This window comes from Colius striatus, chromosome 21, assembly GCF_028858725.1.
Source record: "Colius striatus isolate bColStr4 chromosome 21, bColStr4.1.hap1, whole genome shotgun sequence".
In the NCBI taxonomy this organism is placed as follows: Eukaryota; Metazoa; Chordata; class Aves; order Coliiformes; family Coliidae; genus Colius; species Colius striatus.
In genome coordinates this window covers 6703775-6724406 of record NC_084779.1, presented here as the reverse complement: position 1 = coordinate 6724406, position 20632 = coordinate 6703775, and the positions used below count along the sequence as shown (strand labels likewise).

The 20632-nt window shown below is 45.3% G+C and overlaps 1 protein-coding gene across 1 annotated transcript; it reads left to right on the top strand.

The window, feature by feature from the left end:
* The first annotated feature begins 9936 nt into the window (after window positions 1-9936).
* On the top strand, window positions 9937-20250 carry CA6 (carbonic anhydrase 6). The gene is made up of 9 exons (XM_010201985.2): window positions 9937-9967; window positions 12038-12220; window positions 15647-15795; window positions 16182-16277; window positions 16820-16886; window positions 17329-17486; window positions 18527-18650; window positions 19001-19090; window positions 19619-20250. The coding sequence occupies exons 2-9, from the start codon at window positions 12199-12201 to the stop codon at window positions 20248-20250; spliced, it is 1338 nt and encodes a 445-aa protein (XP_010200287.2). The 5' UTR covers window positions 9937-9967; window positions 12038-12198.
* Window positions 20251-20632: the final 382 nt, after the last annotated feature.

Below are 20632 nucleotides of genomic sequence, written 5' to 3'. Positions count from 1 at the left end.
ATTTGCTTCCTCTCATTTCACCTGACGCTACACAGCCTGTCTTCAGACTGATGAGGGTCTGGCTCTGCACTATTTCAAGTACATAACATCAAACATGTGAAGTTCCCCAAGCCTGGAGTTGGGCTTCAAGGGTCTGACAGTGCCCAGTTCATCCTGACTGCACCATACAAAGCCATTTCATTGCTGTCAAAGTTAGTTATGCTTGTGCTTGCTCCAGAGCTGCCTCGCCCTTCCAGCCTGACTATCATCATTTCTGCAGGGCACATTTTTCTTTCCTTCCTGAGAACATGCCCTCAAGACAAGCTTTAATAAAAACCAAAGGACATCTGTTGAACCGACTGCCTTCCCTAGACACGCCACACTGACACGGGACCCCATGAGCCCCCCTCTATGACTCCTTGCCTCTTAGCAGGGAGTTGCTGTTTGAATCTCAAGCTGGTTTGTGACATTGCACTGTCCCACATGCCCATAGTGGCTCTGCATGCAGATCTTTTTGTGCTTTTTCTGCCTTGTGTGCAGATTGGTGTGGGCTGCACAGCCATGAATCAAGTTGAAACGCTGCTGGATTGCACACAAAGCAGTATTGGCCAAGAAAATGAAATGAAACTGTGACTTTGTGGGTAGATGATTCTTTGCAGTGCCAGCTTCACCAAAGCTATGTGTTATACCTCTTATAGCAGTGTCCTCAGCAGTCGTTGCTGACTTCTGGAGCTTCACCCTTCCTGGTACAAAGGAGGAGAGCATTCCCTGCAACGACATGCTCCTGAGCAATGAGATGCTGGAAATCATAAACCTGGATTTTTATGCTGGATAGCTGATGGATTAGAGATGCTTTACAATCTTTGCACTTTGTAAAAGTCCTTTGATTGCTATGCATGGACAATCAAGTAGTGGTGCAGTCTTATAATGAGCTAGAGAAGATGGAGCACCAGAAAGACTAAGGCTGAGGGAAATTCAACAGAAGACAGATTACAGAAGGTCATAATTAGCTTGCTGGTGGGCAGGAGTGGAGTGTAAAGTAAACCTTCTGGCCATGAAACTGAGCACTCAACCTTTTGCAGCTCTGTATTTCTGTTCAACCAAACCAAAGCTAGGGGAGAGAGGACTGGCTGTGCAACATCAGCCCAGACTGTTCCACTCGTTTAGGCTCTTCTTTCCTTGTGACTGCAAAAACAGCACAAAGCAAGCAAATTTCCTCTGCTGGAGTGTGAGCAACAAGCTCTGTGCTGAGAACCTGCATTCTCCTCTCCTCACACAGTCCCATCCCTGGCAGGAAGGACTCACTCCTGGTTCTGGCCACAGATACTGTGCCAAGAGCTGTGTCCGCTCCAGCGCATCGTGTGCCCGTGAGAGAGGGTGCAGCTGGAGACACTGGCACTGCAGTAGCTTGAGGCAGCATTGATCAGGCATCCATGATCACAAGGCTGGCACTGTCCAGGTGTTGGTATAATTTTTCCTGGATCAGCAGATATAAAATTGCATTGTACCATACATTTTGAAATAAGAGTCAGAGCTGATGTTAAAAATGCCACTGCTCAGTCATGTATCCTGCTTGGTTTTTCTTTAAAGAAGTTGAGCATCCCTAAGGGTAGGAGATATCTAGCTGGCATGAGTTTGTGTGGGAATCCAGGCTTGTTACCAGTTAATCAAGTACTCAGTGCACTCTTTTCATCTATTTCTGTCACGGTTTGGAAGGGGGGGTGTATGGCTAATGAAGGGAACAGAGAGTTCCAGGAGACATAAAGGCTCTGGAGCTCATAATCCAGTTTGACAGCCCACACAAGAACACTGACACAGTGGTATAACGTGCTGATGGTGCACAGGGAGGAAAAATGATGACACAGGTCTGGTTTACAGACATCCACCATCCTGAAATGGAAAATGATTCTCCTCATCAAAATCCCCTTTCATGGCAAGGCCCAGTCATTCCTTGTGCTTTACAGGCCATGATAGAATCATAAGTGTAATATATGTATGGTTTTTGATCACTTGCAACACGCTCATGAACAGAGAAGCTGACTAGGCCAGCATTTCCCTTCCCTGCTTAAAGTGGTTGGGCAGGAGAGTTGGGAGCTTTGCAGAGTGTGAAATTGCGGGTTCAAAGAGCTGAGGATGCCAAGGCAGGGAGCAGAACCACCACAGATCAGAACTTGTTTGCTGGTACATTAATATGCTTAATACCCATTATGCAGTGCAGGGTGCATTCCAGGGTGCGAGCTTTCAGAGCACCTTTGAAGCACTTCCTGAATACTCAGGGACTTCTCTTTCTCCCCAGTGCCTCACAAAACACCTGAACACCATGTGTCTGGATCTCTGTGTATGCACCACCCTCATCTGCTTTATCCAACAGCTCTGCAAGTGCCAGCCTGTTCATGCTAAGTTCCTTTTGCAAAGCAGGTGGCCCTTAGGACTGAGGCTCCCTGAGTGAGCTGCTACATCCCCACAGTAAATCCAGGTGAGATCTCTGCAGGAAAGTGATTGGATGCAGAAGTCGCTCAGATTCCTTCTCTTCATTGATTCTACAGACCGTGGTATTCTTAAGGAAGGTTCCTCTAGAAAGGTAATGGCAGAGCCTGACTAATGCTGTTTCTGGGTGCCTATTAACATTACTGAATGACTGTGTAATGACTGTTTTCTTCTCCAGGTACTCAAAACCTTTACATCCTTCTCTCTCACTTTTCATCCCTCTTTTCTGTCATGCTTTTGTCTTGCAGCTTAACTCTGCTGTTAACCACCACAGGTTTTAGGCACATGAATAAGGAAATGACCTGAGGTGACTGACCTGGTATCTTCCTGTGGCTAACTATCACCACTTCTCTTAATTCTCCTGTCTTCTCCAAGGGTTTTGTACTGGTTACTGTCCTTAAAATGATCTAAAAGCCAACAGTTCCTGTGTTTAATAGCCAGTAACTTCAGTACAATGACTGGGGTAAGGGAAGGATATTGACTGAATTAGGTCTTTTCAGGTCCTCATGTAGAGAGCTTGCAGTTATAGCACAAAAACTAACTTGCCAGGGAGGATCTGCTATCAGAGTAACAAACCCTACATGGCTACAGGGACCTCAGCCTGTAAATCTCACCTGACAGTCTGATTTCTGGTATTCTGCAACTCCAGCTGTCTTTGCTAGGTTTGGGATTTCAGTTTTCTCTGGAAGTTACTGTGCCTGCTTTGCAAAGCAGCAGTGACAGGGCAGGGGGCTTACAGACTTCAGCTGGAGAATTTTATGTCTGACTTGTATGAAATGAGTGCTCAGAGTTTATTCAGTACTAAAGGGGGTTTCATAGATGCTGATGGTGCAGGTGACATTAGACTAACTGGCCGTTTTTGAGAAGTGATGCTTTGTGTGCAGCTCTGAATGTCTATGGGTCAATCATCAGCCTACACAAGGATACAAGAGCTGGGTTAGACACTCATGTACTGGGAGAAGACTTGGAAGATAGATATATTGTGTAAAATGGAACATCACTGCACAATGACAAACCAGAGCAGGGAAGATGGCTGGAATAGGAAAAATATCTACTACTTTTTAACTACTCTAAATGCTAAACTACATAGAAAACTACTACATCAATTTTCAGGTGTTTGGAAGCAAACCAACACATCAATTGGGGTGCTAACACCAAAAAGAGCTTTTCCCAGCAGTTAAGCATTCAAGAGATGGTGATTTAAGGTGAAACTGAAAACTTTTAAACCAGCTGGGTATTAATTGCCAGGAATTGTGCATCCAAAGGCCAAAGCTGCTCATCCAAACCATGATAAAACCTTTAAAGAATCCCCCTTAGAGAGGCCAGTGTGCAAATCTTTCACTGCTGCTCACAGGGTGTTCCAGACTCCTCACTGAGCAAGTCTTTCCCTCTCACTTGGAAGTATATTCTGCTATAAAGGAGAAAGCAAGATAGGAATTGATTAGCCATTAATAAATTACATTTGGTGTGGAGGATTCTTTTAGAATGGAAACCTGAAAGAAAAACCAGTATGAGAAGACAAATAACAAGCCATTTGTTTTCTTAATGAGTGCATAATACTTATGGAAAGCACAGGAGTTATCAGGCAGGATTCTCTTGCTGCAGAACAGGTACAACACAGACAGGAGCATTTAAATTTCCTTCATGTGGCCTTCCTGCCTTAAAAATCGACATTCTCATGGGAATCACTTTTAACTCCTGCAGTCTTCCTCCCTCTTGCACAGGCAGACTGCAGTGGTGATGAAGTACTGGGAGAGGAGAGGCTGTGGGTGTTGTTGCTCTTGCTGAGTGTCCCTGCCTGGACTTTGCCTGCAGCAAACACCACTGCTGGTCTGAGAATGCAAACACTGGGGCACAGATGACTTGGGGAAAAGGCAGGGGGTGCTTTCTTGATCTCTGAAACGGGATACATCTGTCCATAGTTTTGATGTGAGTCATGGCAGGTCTGCTTTTATAACCAAAAGGAAATGGGCATGTCTGGATTGACCTCAAAAAACACAACATCTGTATCAAGGCTGTTTCTCTGCAGGAGCTAGAAAGCAAGTTTGAAGTGGCAAAGTCATATCTAGATGCATAACATTGACACATCTCCCTGGATGTTACGCTCTATAGGATACAAGGTAATTGCATCTCTAACACTCACTAAAAACAAGCTGTGAGCAGCTCAGCAAATACCCTCTGGCTCAGCCTCTCAGCTCATACCTCAAGCAAAGTCTGAAATGCAGCAGGTGCACTAAAGGCTACAACTCTAACAGAGACTTTATGCACACTAGTCCTTCCCATTAACATGGGTCTGGGAAAACCCATCTCTTGGTCCATTTCTTTCTTTCCTCCTTTGTGGAATGGATGACTGCTAGTAGCAATCTGGGATATCCTACTCTATGGGTGGCACCCAGATCCTCTTTTCCATTGTTTTCTGTATCTTCCAACTTACCTGTCACAACAGGAATCCCAGTTAACCACTGAGATCTCATTATAGACACCTTGCTTTGATGTCACCACTGTATTTCTTAATCCAAACTTGTACTTACACTGCCTCCCTACCTTCTATTAAAGTCCTCTTCCTCTGACAAAGCACCTCTTCCAAAACAACGCAAGTCCTGCTAAATCTTCTCACACAGTTTTCCCCAAGCCCTTACCACGGCATTGCTTGCTCTAGATAAAAAGAGCACAAACCTTCCCTCAGGTGTTGCCCTTTTGTTAGATGCTGAATGAGCTGCACCTTTCTGATTCCTTATCTCTCAGCAGCTGCTGTACTCTGGTCTGAGAGGCTGGTGCCTCATTTCCCTAGAGAGCTGGTTGCCATGCTTTTGGAGAGTTTGGAGAGTGGTTTCCTCTTCCTGTGTGTGCATTTAGGTCGCTCTGTTCAGCTGCCCCACTGAACCATGTAGGGGTTAATGAATTACTGTTTATACAGCTCTTTGAACATGAAAAGTGCAGTGCAAGGGCTCTGCTATTGTTACCATGTATGAAGAGTTCTATATCAAACCCAACTGTATTGTGTTTGGCCACTGGATGTCACAGCTGCTCAACACACAATTCAGCTGAAATAAGAAAGGAAAAGTGCTTACTCAGCAATGGGCAACAGCCACATTTCCACAGCCCTTATTTGCTTTGTGAAGAGCGTTCATTTGTTACAGGGCTTGGGGTCTTCTCCTGTGTTTATGCACTGCTAATAGTGATTTTCAGAGACAGAGCAGCAACTGTGCTTCCTCTGCGTGTTATGACACTGGGACATTGGGGGCAAAAAGAATATTTGTATGGAAGGAGGCACAGATATGTATTAAATAGGAATAACACAGTGTCTGAGAAGCTGGATGGGTACATGCTGACAAGCTGTCTTGTCACTGTATTATTCCTTCTTTATCTCAGCACAGCACAGAGCCCTGGTGTGATGGAAGAAAAATTCTGCTTTGATCCCCACACTGAGGCCACATTCCTGTGTACCTCACAGTAAATGCAGAGGGAAGATCGACCTCCCCCTTCCCAATCCTCCCTTCACGCTTTGGTTTTTTTCCAAGTCTCAAGTGGAGATCCAGAACATGAAGCCACTTTCAGCAAAGTCTGTAGAGCAGACCTAGACAAACATTACAAGAACTGTAATTACAATTTCCTGGAAATGAAAATGAAGACAGATTATTTGACCATGTTCTCCTCTTTAATAGCATCACATTGTCCTTTTTGCCACCTTGGGGAGACGGTGAGTGAAAGGCTTCTCATGCTCCTGGTGTGGTGAGGTGGCAACCACGCCAGAAGTGACCTGCACATCAAAGAGGGAAATGTGTTTTAAGATAAGGCAAGGGCTGTAGCTATAACTAAGAGTAATTAGCTGAAGCTGAGGGAAAGAAAACTGAGGCTGCTGATGAAGTGCAGACAGCTGATGCTGAGATCTGTTAGAGCGTGAAATGGAATTCGCAGAGCAAACCTCTCTGCTTTAAAATGGGCAAATCCTGCTTTTAGGGAACACTGGTCTAAACCTCTGGTGTCTACCTCTGCCTCAAAGCCCATTTCCACCACAAAGCTTCTGCAGAATCAACACATGTATATGAGCTTCTGTGGAAGGTGAACTCAGCCAAACACATCCAAATGTTCAGTAAGAGGAAGGAGGCCTAAAGGGATTGTGTGAAATGGAGAAATGAACTCCAGCACTCCTCTGCCTCTGACTCCTGTGATCTCTGTATGTAGGTGAAAAGAAAAACACCCCAAAAGCACAGCCAACATGTCAAAGCAGCAAGGGAGCATTTCAGAAGGAAGGTGTAAAAATGTGACAGGAATTGTTGAATAAAAGGCTCTCATGTTTCATTCCACACAGCTATTGCCAGCGTTACTCACAGGTCTGAGCCTACCAGCACTGGCTGCTTCTTGTATTTCATAAAACCTGTAGGCTCTGGGTGCTTTTATTCATTCAACATGACTTCCACAGAGAGCTCTATTTGGAGAGGTTATAGATTTGTTCAGGAAAACCTGGATAGCCTGGTTACAGGCAACCCGAATCACATCAAACAGCCTGCTCCTGGTCAAATGTTTGTTGGACTTGCAGCTATTACTGCAACCCCTGATGAAATTCCTGCTGATCCAGAGGGAAAGGAGTTAACCCTTTCAAGCTCTGGGTCAAAAGAGTACTGAGGTATTGAGCCAGCTACTTCAATGCAATGACAAGGTTTTAATGTGGCTACCAGTACTCAGAGCAAATCTCAAAGTCAGACTTGAGCTGAGCTTTAGGCCAGTGAGGACAGAGGGACTATCCTGGGAGAAGCAGGACTAAAAAGATGGCAAAGAGTCAGGGAAAACTGTAGAGATAAAAGTGGAGTGCATGGAAGCCAATGGTGTGGGATAAAAGGCTTATGTCCTGCTGTAGTCGAGGTGGGAGAGGAGAGGCTGGAGTCTGTGTAACTGCATCTGTGTGAAAGTAGCCTGCCTTTGTGAGGAAATCATGCCAAGAATATTCATGGCTCAGATACCTGACATTAGATATTCCCAGTGGCTACATTTGAGTGCAGAGATGAGTCCTGTTAGGCTTGAAATCTTTTTCACCTTGTAAAACACCAGTTTAATTCAAACATGGCCTGCTGTCATCTCTGGAGTTCCCAGGCACTGTATCTATACTTCTGTAATATTGAGTTATCTAAACAGATTGACAAAGGCCAGGTTTAATACCATATACACTAAAACAAGTTATGGCTCCAAGAACCAGTAAGCCATCATTGACAAGGGCAGCCCTTTATGCAGGAGGATTCCTTCCCCATTATTCAACTTGTAGTTAGAAGCTTAATAGTCAAACATATTTAGAGAGATTAATTAAAGTTACTGTTCTGTGCTAACTCCAAAACAAACTCATACCTGGTGCCCTTAGTAAATCCTCTCCCCAGATTGCTGTGTCTTCCAGAGTAGCCACTGGTTTGGGGGAAGCTAACAGAGGTGTGTTTTCGGCACGTGCTGAGCTCCTGCTGCTGTCAAGGGAAATGTCACCATTTTAGCGTGTTGCAAAAGCTCCATTAAAAATTAATTCACTGATGTCTCCAGTTTCCTGGCACCAGCTTTTGTTTCAAACCCTTTGTGCAGGCTGGGCCAGCTGATCGATAAAGCACAGGCAAGAGAAGCAGCTTGTCCCTAAATGACATCCATTTAAACACTCTTGGCTTTGCACACGGCCAAGGTGACGGGAGGGATGCTTTGGTGCAGAGGTGACCTCCTGTTCTGGGTGCTTCTGTGTGGAATCCTGGAGTGTAAACAGGTATAAACCTCCAAAATTTCTCCCTCAGCTGATTTCAAAGCCTATTTACTCAACTGGATACACAAAGATTATGAAGTGCATTGCAGGGCGTGTTTGATGAGTTTAGTCCTTACACAGTTCAGTGCAACTGTCAGAATAAATGACTTCTTCAGGGGAGAAAGGGAAGGACACATTTGGTTAATTAACTCAATATTACAGCACTTCTCAAATATTATATATGCACTGCACAAAGCAGCAAACCAGGAAAGGCCTTTTAATGTTAACAATTCCCTTGCAAAGAGTAAGAGCTTGAATAAAACCCCCTGCTTCTGTTCTTCAGCTCAGTCTGATCCCAGAAACCCAAGTTCACATGAAACCTGTAACTCACCTATGGCTCCTGGTGTTGAATTGCTGCTGTTACATACCTGACTGCTGAACAAACAATTGCAAATCTTATTGCAAGTCGCAAGGACGTTGCAAACAGCAGCACTGAGATGTCACTGATGGGAGTGCTTAATATTACTGCCTGTCACCTAAAATCAGCAGCAAAGCTGTTCTGCATTGGATGGCAACTGTAGCTCTGCTCAGTACCAGGTGAAAATTCCATTACTGGGGAGATTTCTGTTCCCCTTTTGTTACCAAACCATGGGTTTGTGGGTTGGGAGGCACTGCTGGGCAGAAAGGGCTGTCGGCAGCATGTTGTTCTTGTTGGGAGGAGAAGGCTTTGCAAAGGGAATGACATTTGCCTAGTAGCAGGATACAAAGAGGCAGCAGAAGATCTGTGGTCTGTTGCTTTGTTTTCCAAATGACTTTTTTACTAGACCTTATTTGGTTGGGACACATTATTAAGGGCCTGAAGATGCACAGAGCAGGTACTGTAATGCAGAAGAGCATCTAGACATGACACCTCTAGTTTTTATTTGACTTCCTGGATGATTTTTAAGGCAGGGTTTCCATGCCTTGTATCTTGCTTTTATCTTTCAACAGTGAACAGTTTTTCAGAGCTCTGAATTTTCCAAAGGTTGCAAATCTCTCACATTCAAAACTAGATTTTCAGTGACTGGGGAAGGTGTTGAAAGCAAAATGCTCTGAGGTACCAGGCTTGTGGGTGTGGAGCACTTTTAAATCTGGCCTCAGAAGTCTGATTTTCAAAAGAGCTAAGTGTCTGTATTCTGACTCCTAATGAGATTGTAAATGCTCAACAGTTTTGAAAACCAATCACTTAAATGCCTTCTGCCTTGGCTCCTTCCATTCTGTAACAAGTTGGCCACCACAGAATAGTGTTCTGAGACTGGTGATGGGTGTCTTTGCTTGGTTCTAAGGATACTTTCATTGAAGCTTCCCTGACTGCTCATTAGAAATGAACAGCCTGGAAAAGTGTGCAGAGAGTGTGTAGCAGCTGGAGTCAGACAGTGACTGTGAGACTGTCAGCTTTAGCTAGTGTAGGGAAACCTGTTCCATTTGCAGCTTTGTTGAGAGATCAATAAAGTGCCTTTAGTGTCTGACTGTCCAAATAAAATATTCAACACTGGCTGTCTAAATAAAACATCACAGTGGCATTGTTTGGTGTTAGTGTTTTGGATGGGTGAAGAGAAGGGCAAGATGGGTGCTGGAAGAGCCAGACCTGAAGTGAGCTGGTATTTATGCTTGAAGAGTTTAAAGGATATGCACTCCCCACCTTGGTTCTGTCTGCAGGTACAGGAATAGACATGTGGATCAGAGCTGCCTTGTCCCGCCTGCTCCTGCTGCAGCTGAGCTGCTCTCACCTAGTGCACTGGACATACAAAGGTAATGAAAACCGAGGCTGTTCTGGGATTACTATTGCTTGCTAAAGACACTCCCATTCTTTTTGTGCTGCAGAAGCAACCTCAGCACAACTGGCTTTCCATTAGTGAAAGATCTTCACAGAGCAGCTAATTTATTCTGGTTTATTGATGCCTGTGTGTCCTGAAAGTGACTCTCTTCAATGTCATCCCTTTTTTACTCCTTTGTGTGGTTAGGACACATTGTCACAGTTGGCAGACCATTGAGGTTCAAACAATGGAGGAAATCTTTACAAGGTGTTAGAATAAAAGCTGTCCTTTGGATGATCCTGGAAGGAAAAGCTTTAACTAGAGCCTGCTTATTATTGTATTGTCCTATTGCACAGAGCACTGAGAGGTGCTTGTTTATGTGATTATATATTTTGGTGAAATGTTATCTGTTTTTCTGGGGGTTTTTTTTAGGGGTTGTTTGCAGAGCTCTTCCAGTAAACAATCGTCCTCGTGTTGTGATCAGTGATCTTCAGAGGACTGGGAATCAAGATAACCTAAGGATATTATTGCATAGATACAATGTTGTAATTAGGACATAAAGCTGTTTGCAGAAGTTCTCTCTGGATTTTCTTTTAGCCAGGCTGTCTGCATCTCCTAAGCCTCTCCATGTCTAATCAATGGGAGGAAACAATCTGCAAACTGACATCTCTTCCAAGGAACAAAAAGAGAATAATTAGCAAATAGCAAATCCTCAGCTGTGGCTGTAATTCTAATGATTTGAAAATCAGGAAGGTGATGAAGTAGCTTTGATTTATGTCCTTTTTTACAACAAGCACCTCTCCTTTCAAACTGTCTCTGCAGGATTTGAAGTCAGCAAGTTCAGCAATCACACTGATGGTTCTTCCTGAGCTCTACTTGCTTGTCTCAGACAAACGTGTCTCTTATATTGATCAATATATTGCAGTTGTGGGGTGAAGAAGATAAGGTTTCCTTACTGATTTCCAGTCACAGCCATTACAGAAATGGCATCTAAATTTGTACTTATCCTTAAAGTCCTAAATATAGCACTATGGAGAGGGCAAACAGCCTTGAAGGGTTCAAGCATCTGTTAAGAGTTTCAGCAGCACTCAGACCTCTGCAGGAAAGATTCAAATTAGGGCCAAGAGGCTTAGAGCCACTGGGAAAAGGGTAACATCCAGTATGCCACCTCTCCTACACATTTGCTTCCTCCATAAGTGACCACTGGAGGATTTCAGTATTAAATACTCACAGATGGTAAGCACGTGCAGGTGAAGCCAGGGCCTTTTATTCTTAGCCCCATGTGCAAGGTCTGTGTCTGAGCTAGTGACACTGAGCAGGAATAAGAGTTGGTACTGACATTTAGCATGACCTTTAGGGGCTATCAGGCTTGGGGGCTGAGGCTGCACCAAGAGCTCAGAGCAAGCAACTGAATCCTGAAATTGAGACGTGTAGGTCCTATTCCACACCAGGATGTGTCTCACAAAAGCAAGGAATTGCTTTCTCCTTCTTTGTTGTGTATAAAAAGGGAGTGTCAGGAAGAAACATAGCACTATGGCGTGGGTTTTCTTAATACAAACAGACCCAGGATGTCAAAGCCACCCCAGCAAACGTACAAAAGGTTCCATTTATTTAAACCATTTCACTCCTATTCTTATGTTAGCCCTCTCCTTAGTTCAAAATAGCAAATTTACTGCCAGTTCCTGATCCTAAGCAGAGCTTTCCCCTCTATTGCCCTGTCCCTCTCACATTGGTTGAGAACCTTATTCCACAGCTTCGTGGTTGAAACCCATTTAAATCCCCATTTCTCCACAAACGCTGCTCATGTTTCTGGGGAGGTTCAGTCTCCAGGGATCAGTAAGCTGTTACTGCAATGCAGCTTTCTTATTTTGCAGCACAGTTGTCCTGCAGACAGATAATGTGTATTTTCACTAAAGGGAAGGCAGGGCAACCTTTTATTGCTGCAGCTCCTGGTGTTATAATAACCAGGTTGACAAGTCCTGCTGGCAAATGAGGAGAGTGTTCTGGCTCCTAACAGATGTTCTCACTGTGTCCTAATGCCCTGGTTTGCTTCTCATCCACACAGAAGGAGAGCTGGATGAAGAGCACTGGGGAAAGCACTATGCAGACTGTGCAGGCAAGCAGCAATCTCCCATTGACATCCAAAGGAAAAAAGTGAGGTACAACCCCCAGTTGCTGCAGCTGGAACTGAGTGGTTATGATGGGCCTTTGCAGGGGAATTTCACAATGACCAACAATGGTCACTCTGGTAAGACTGGGGGGATCCTTCCCATCACCTACCTGAGAAAAGGAGATGGTCAAGAAGTCTTTGCTGACAAAGGAGCAGCCTGAAACAAAACCAGGACACAGAGCTCAAGGAGTTTCTTTGGTCCTGCAGCAGCTCTAGCTGTCAGCCATCCTTCTGTCAGAAAGGGAAGCTTTAAGGCACAAGGAAGCAAGTGCTGCCTGTTCTCTCTAGCCCCATTTTGCCTCCAAGCACAGCTTGGTATGTGCTTGGATCACTGCACAGCAGCACCCAGGGGACTCCCATGCACCTGAGCAGCAGCATGCACTTATTACATGGTGTTTAGGGTACTAAGTAGACCTTATGAGTTCAGGTATGTGTTTTCCCAGCATATACAGGATGTGGGAACAAACACCTATATGTTCAGCACTCTGCCATAGCTAGAATGTGATCACAAACCTTCTGTGGCCAGCTAGCGCCAGGAGGTTGAAATGCAGTGGAATGAGAGACCTTTGGCATAGTGGTAGGCAATTTTTTCTTCCCTGGCTGAGCAAATGTCCTGGGAGGCTGTCAGGCTTGTTACAGTGCAGGAACAGATTGTTCCTTTTAGATGATTTAAATGCTATTTACAGACAATACCCCCTTTTTTTTGGAACTCACCTTACTTTGCTTTGCTGTTTCACTTCATTCTGCTCCAGTAGTTTTGGTGTTTTCCCCAAACACACAGGAAAGCTCTCCAGAAACACATATGTAAGCCAGAGGAACAAAAGGCAGTTGTGGTTCTGCAAGATACTTTCTCTGTTAGACATTAAAGAGGGATAAAGGGCAACTAGAGCATTATAGATGGATACTCTTTTAGCATACAAGACTGCAGGACTGGAGTAGTGGGGGGTACTTGGGGCATACTGACTCCCCTCCGCATGCAGAAAATGCATCTTTTACCTCTGTGCAGTAATAAAAGAATGGCAGGAATGGAGAATCACACTGCAGTAGCAAGTTTGCATCTAAGGTTTCATTAGATATAGGTCACAGAAAGTACAACACAGAGAATCCCTCCCTTCCAGTCAGAGGATTGGTATCTGAGGTCTCAGAAAAGGAGGCTGAAACACAGCACGGGTTAAATCTTTGCCTTCGGCTACACAGGGCAAGGCTTATAATTTAGGAGGTCCTGGATTCCCCTGCTGCAGTCTGTAATTCACTGTCTAAATAATTCATCAGCTGGTACTGTTGGGATAATGCTTTTGGACTACAGATGAGGATTTTCTAACAGCTGCAGTGGGGAGGGAAGGAATATTTTTGGGCAAGTTTGGAACAGAACCATTTGCTCTTTAATCCCACATGACAGTCCTTTATTCCTCTCTGTAAGAGAGAAATACGGTGTGAGAGGGATGAAATGAAGTGATGACAGACACATTGCTTTCAGAGGGAAACTGTTGTGACTGTGTTGCTGAAAAACCACCAGCCCTGTTTGTCGCCCACACAAGCTCCACATGCAGTTGGAAGCTCTCATGTCACCCTGACTGCCTACCAATTAATTCCTGCCGGTTGAGCTTTCAGATGTGACTGCACACATGTACTTTCCTATTCTGTTAACATCAAAACAATGATTTTCTGAAGCAGGGAATTCTAGTAAAGCATAAAGATAAATGGCAGTCCTTATTCACAGCTCCTGGCGAGTCAGGCAAGGTTTTCCCACTGGCTTCTGTGTGGGGGGACAGGATAGCACTATCTCTCAAGGAAAATACTCCACTGGGCCACATCACAAAACATTCAGCAGCTCTGAAAGGGACAGGAGATAGATTTATCAGCAGGACTCTCCTTACAGGCTCCCAGGAGCTCAAGACCAACTGTGTCACCTAAGAAACCAGCTACATTTTGTCTGTAGTTGTACAATTACCAGCCTAAATCTCACCTACTAAAGCCTATTTCCAGCCACGGGGAGTGTCTGTGTGCAGACACACACAGAGAACCTTTGGTTAATGAAGCATTTTGTAGTTAGCATTTAGACTCTTTTTACTAAACAGGATTGTTTCCCTAGCAGGTGATGAGGGCACATCCTACATGGAAGATCAAAATGTCATCCATGCAGGATGTGTGTGACTTCCTTCAGCAGCAGATTTCTCTCAGAACTGGGACCTTAAGCGTGACCTTCATTAAATCAGCAGCCTCAGAGACCAGAGATGGGGAAGATAGGCTGCCTCTGTGCTGTAATCTGCAAGGCAGTAACACACAAGAGTCCAAATTGCAGAGCAGAAACGCTAGAGAAAGGCATTGCAACACTTGGATTCACACTGCACAATCCCAGGTGATTTTCCACTGCCTGGCAAAACTAGAACTAAGCAGGAGTAAGGCATTGCCAGCTCTGAGCACTCAGACTCTCCACACACTTTACAGGGGTGAAATGTTGGAGCAAACTGGGATGTTACCTATCAGCAAGGTGTTTGCATAAAATACCTTACAGGAGACTTAAGCTTCCCATCAACTCAGAACATAATTCCCTGACTGTATTTTGCAGAAAGCAGGGAGCATAGTGAGGAACCTGAGGAAAACAACCCCAATTATGGAAGGCAGTCAGCAGGGATCTTATGTAAAAAGCAAGATGGGGCTTTTCCCCTCTCAAGACTCTTTGGGATATAACAAGGAAACATGTTTTCAACTTCTCTGTCTAGAAGCAGTTCAAAAACAATAGAAACTTCTCAGAAACCCAAACTACAAGTGATGAATCACATAGTATGCTACCTTTTGCAAGGATAGTTGCTATTTTTTGTAGCATGCTTTGACCTTTCATTAGGGATGAGGCAACTCTCCATTTTCAATCTTAGATAATATATGATTAGTGGCAGTACAGTAGCAGGAAGACAAATGTTTCACTGTCTCTTTGTGAATACTCCTTGGCAAGGAGAAGCAAAGAGATTTATCTCTAAAAAGCCTTCAGTATTAACATGTCCTTTTCACAAATAGAGGGCTCTGACCTAGTATACTTGTTCCTAGAAGATGCAGAGCCCACAATACTGGAGATGATGATGCCATGTTAGCTGAGGCCAGTCCCTAGGTTGACTTCTGTCCCCATTTTCTTCCTTGGAAATCAGGTAGTTAACAAACCTGTGCAGAGCCTTGCAAGCTGTGATGTACTATGAGATGAGCATTAAAGCACTCATTACTGCCTGAGGGGAAAAACCAGAGCTGCACAGATGGAAAAGAAGGCTGCAGACACAGCTAGTGCCCAGTCCTCTTTGTGCCTGCTGTGGTCTTTGTGGTGCACAAGCCTGAGGTCAGGAAGGATTGTAAGCACACCTCACTTCAAGCTTCTGAGGTTTTCCTGGAGTGAGTTCCCTGAATGGGACTGTGACAGCCTATGTTACAGGGTGTTATTGTCACAAAGCAGCAAGCACCATACCTACAAGAATGGGCATGGCTGCAGCCAGTGCTGTCTCCAATCCTGTTTTTCAGTTCAGATTGATTTGCCACCCAGCATGCACATCTCCCAGGGGCTCCCAGGACTCTACACAGCTGTACAGATGCACCTGCACTGGGGTGGGCTGGACCTGGAGACCAGCGGCTCTGAACACACCATAGATGGGATGAGATACTTTGCAGAGGTAAATGGAGTGGGCTGGAGGGAGGGAGTGTGCAGGTCCAGCAATTAGGAAATGGGAAGCTACTGCCCACAAAGGCTGCAGGAAGCAATGCAGAGGCAAGTGGGAGAAATGAGGCTCTCACAAGTACAGGGGGTTGGTGCAACGTGAGGGCTGAGCATGCTGGCACAGAAGACTAAGAGAAGCTGCTGCAATAGCACTAATACTCTTCAAAGATGGAGTAGTTCCTTCGCATTTATCACAGACCTATTAAAGTAAAGGTCTATTTGGCTGTGCTGTGAGGCACAAGCAGCAGGAGGTGGGATGGTGACTCTGTATTTGGTCCTTTGAAGCACTGAGAAAGCCATTTATCACTTCCTTCCTAAATGACCCTGTTTTCCTTCTGACAGCTACACATTGTCCATTACAACTCAGCTGACTACTCAAGCTTTGAAGAAGCCAAAGACAAACCAAATGGCTTGGCTGTGCTTGCCTTCCTGTATGTGGTAGGTTTGCTGTCCAGGTTACTGAGCAAGACCAGTCTGAGCACTGTTTATGGCAGCCTGAGCAGGTCCAGAAAAGCAGCCTGTACTGGATTTGCACATCTATCCTAAGAGATGTCTGACAGCAGTCTGAGGAAACTGCTGTAGCAGGACTGTCCTTTGCTTCTGTCATCTGGGGCTCACACAATACCAGCCAACAGGACTTGGGAGCCTCAGAAAAAGTTGCCCCTAAGAAGCACAGATGGATTATCAGGTGTGGCAGCTGGGTTTTCCCTGCTGTACCTCAAGGCTTTGCTCGGACTTACAACACTTGATTTTGTGTGGATTTAGAAGCAGTAAAAAAAGATCCCTAGAGTTCACTACTCTGCTGAGATCTATGTGTACACACCCTACCCTGCCTGGGATTGTCCAGCTTATCAAGGGATCTGCGATAGTATTTGTTCTCTTTGTCTCCCAGTTCATCAATTAGTCCCCCAAGCTGAGTAGTAGTATAGCAGGACAGGCAGGTCATTAACCTTTTGTTCAAGTTTCTATGCTGTGTTTAGGATGGGCACTTGGAGAATACCTACTACAGTGAATTCATTTCCAAACTGGCAAAAATCAGGTTTGCAGGTAAGATATGGGAATGCCTTTCTCTATCCTTGATATCCCCAAAGCCTGTGCTGCCTCTGAGGACAGACATTTTGCTGATGCTTTTCTTGCAACTACCTGGCCAAGCATCCTTAGCCCTGCACAACTTCCCACCATCCCTGCCCACTCATGTCAGGCAGCATCCCACATAGCAGAGTGGGAGATGCTCAAGGTAGCAATAAACATACTCCTGGTATATCTACACAACACACTGCAGCACCACCAAAGAACATCCTATGGCCCAGCAGTCTGTACACCCAGCCAGCAGGTGCTCTGCTGCACCACCACCTCCAGGACCTCAGGTATCTCAATGACACACTGCAGATCCACTGAAAGGACCATTCATTCCCCTCCATTTTCATCCACTTCTGCCAAAGGTCTAACATAACAGTGCTCTGATATTACTTCTCTGTTTCCTTTTGAGGTCAATCAACAAAGCTCATTTCTCTGGATGTCCAAGCCATGCTGCCTGAAAACCTCTCGCACTTCTACAGGTACCAGGGCTCACTGACCACCCCACCTTGCTCTGAGAGTGTTATCTGGACCATCTTTCATTCTCCCATTGTCCTGTCACACACACAGGTAAGAGATAGTTGCTCACCAAACAGCCTCCTAAGCAGCTGGACTTACAGGTGGCTGCAATGACACCATGATGCTACATGAGAGTGAGGGTCGGTTTCAGTGTGGCAGCACTTCACCTGAGCTCTGGTGAGCAATAACAAAGCTCTCTTCTCACTGAAGCTCAACCATACTGAAACACTATTAAAAGCAAGAGACCAGCCAGAATCAACAAGGCAAAAACTACTCCAAGAGAGTCCAACACCTCACCCTCCCAAAAAACAACCACCAAACCCATGAAAGAGCTATTCACAACATGCAAATGATGACACAATAATCAGCACATTTATAGAAAAGTGTTTCTTTGTTTTTCTCTTGCCTACACATACATTGTGCAGCCACATTGGACCATTTCAGGAGTGGCCTGCTGTGAGTTCTGGTGAGTGACAGGACAGGGTTTGTCCAGACTACAGCAGAGGCAATGCAGAGGACCTTGTTGTGTGCACGGTTGCCCTGGGCAGTAACCTCACCTGTGCCAGCAGCTGAATACCATTACATAGCAGGATCCCCTTCTCTTCTGTCTGCCTTGTGAGCACAAAGGCTTTAGCAAGGAAAAAAAGTAACACAAGTGAAATAAGCCTGTTGTTGAGTCTTGCAGAGTGGTTCGTCTTCCTTAATGAAAGTAAAGCATCAGAAAGCATCTCCTGGGAGAAGAACAAGATGAAGTGGAGACTACAGTAGCAGAGGGCCACAGTGTGTTCTCATTTGGAAAAGAGAGAGACTTTTGGACAGGAGGAAGGCTAGTGAGCACTTGTGAGAAAGCAGCACCCTATGGAATAGCAGCCAAATCTCCATCCATGTGTACCATCAAGCAAAACACCTTGGTCACTGATGAGCTGACAAGAGGCCTCACATTCTCTTCCCCTTGCTAACACGCAGCAAGAGACCCTGCAGGTTCCTCTATAGCAAATTGCTAGGTCTAATCCTGAGCTGCAGGATCTGCATTGCACTTGTAAGCAAAATTGTTGTCCTTGCCCTCTGTGCTAAGCCTGCCTTGCTCCCAGATCAGCCTCCTGGAGAACACCTTGCTGGACTGGGAGAACAGGACGCTGCGCAACGACTACCGGCACGCTCAGCCCCTCAACGGGAGGGTGGTGGAGGCCTCCTTCAGAGCCAGGCTCACCCCAGGTAAAGGGACAAGAAACATATGTGGAAGGAGTTTAAGGGCAAATGACTTCAGCTAGGCATGCTGGAGATGGTCTTTCCCAGGAGTAGCAGTGTCCTACAGAGCAGGGGGAGGTGGTCCATGTGCCTCTGCTCCCTGGCAACACATCTTGCTCCTGATGGTGCAATGGTGGCTGCAGGTTTAAGTGTGTGCATCTGTATGGATGGGGCACACTGACCATTGCTTAGTCAGGAGGTTAGATGCTGCATTTTCAATCAGTCTCTTCTCCAAACATTCTATCCATTAGAAAGCAGGAAGTCTCCCCATGTGCATGTCCCAACCTCCTGTAAATTCAGCTGTCTGATTGCTCTAGAACAATGCCATCCAGAGGAAATCAACCTCAGGCTGGAACAAATCCAGATGCAGCTCCAAGACATGAAGACAGAGCTGCTGACTGGACTGAGCCCCATGGGTAAGAAATACACATCTCCTCAAGCTTATCTTGCAAGGATGAAGAGCCCATTCCCTGCTCTCCCTGATGGCCTAAATCCTTAACAGGTCTGGTACTGATATGTGCAGCTAGAATTTTCTCCCATATCTAGGCCTGCTGATGGAAATTCAGCTACAGCATCATTAAGGCCAGTCCTAATCTAGCTCCTCTCACAGCAACTACAGCTTTATCCTGCAACATGTAAGCACATCTTTATAAACACTGAGGGATTGAAGCTCACAGTTCTCCTAAAATACATAATCATTGCTATTTAACAGAAGATGAGAAAACAGGAAGGGAGGGAAAGGGAAAGTGATTTTCCCAAACAGTTAAGTGAGGAGCTAAACTTTCCATCATTTCAAGCCTTTTCTCTGTTGGTACAACACATACCAGTAACTGTGGCTCAAGGGAGTTAGGGCTGCCACAGCCCTGCCAGTTCTTGTGGGTGTATTCTTCAGGATTTGGGCTTATTTATAGGCACAGCAGGAAATGTAACTGCAGGCTTTTTGATTATTTCAGGTATTAAATCCAGCACTTTTCCAGCTTTCTACTTTCCTGTGGAAAACATTGAGAGTTTTGTGAACGTTCATCCCCTCCATGACATGTCTCTCCAAGCCTTCACCTTATGTTTCTGGACAAAAGCCCACCATGCTGGCAGTCAGACTGTTCTTTCCTACTCCACACAGGAGAGGAATAACGAGCTAGCTATGACTGTGGGCACAGATGTGGGATTGTGGATAGGTGGCCACTTCACCAGCTTTCCTCTGTCCCACAAGGCAGAAGGTTGGCTGCACTACTGCATAGCATGGGCCTCCCAGTCTGGAATGGCCAATTTATGGCTCAATGGAGCAGTTGGTAAAGCAAAGAGTATCCAGAAGGGGTATGTGAGCCAGGCTGGAGGGACACTTGTCCTTGGGAAAGACAGAGACATTCTTCTTGGGACATTCTCCAATGGCTTTGCAGGGTGGATGACTCAAGTAAACCTGTGGAGCCAAGTTCTCAGTGCTGCAGATGTTCGGGCACTCGCCCTGTGCAAAGCAGGGCAGCTGAAGGGAGATATCATAGCATGGGGAGAAACCCCCATGACTCTGTTGGGGGGAGTGGTTCTGGAGCCTGACACCAGCTGTCAGTGACCCCAGTTGGTTTTGTTTTCTTTCTTAAAGGCAGTAGAAGAATCCAAACTGCTTGCTATGGAAACTGAGGAAACAAAACTTAGATCTTTGCTTGTGTTTGCTTTGTGTACGCTCACTATGCACCTGCTAATGTTCCAGGTCATTTTTCCAAAAGCAAAGCTTCCATCAGTGGGATAGCAGCAAAAACCAGAGCAGCACTTGGCACAGTCCAGCACCTTGCATCATCACATCCCTCCCAGGAGCCTGGTTTAGGTCTCCACACATAGATCTTCCTACATGCCAAAAAATTGCTCTTTTTGGTCAAAAGGAGACACTTCAATAAAATTTCTCCCACATCCTTTACCCAGGCTCAGTTTCTCACCATCTTCCCTGCATGTGTCCT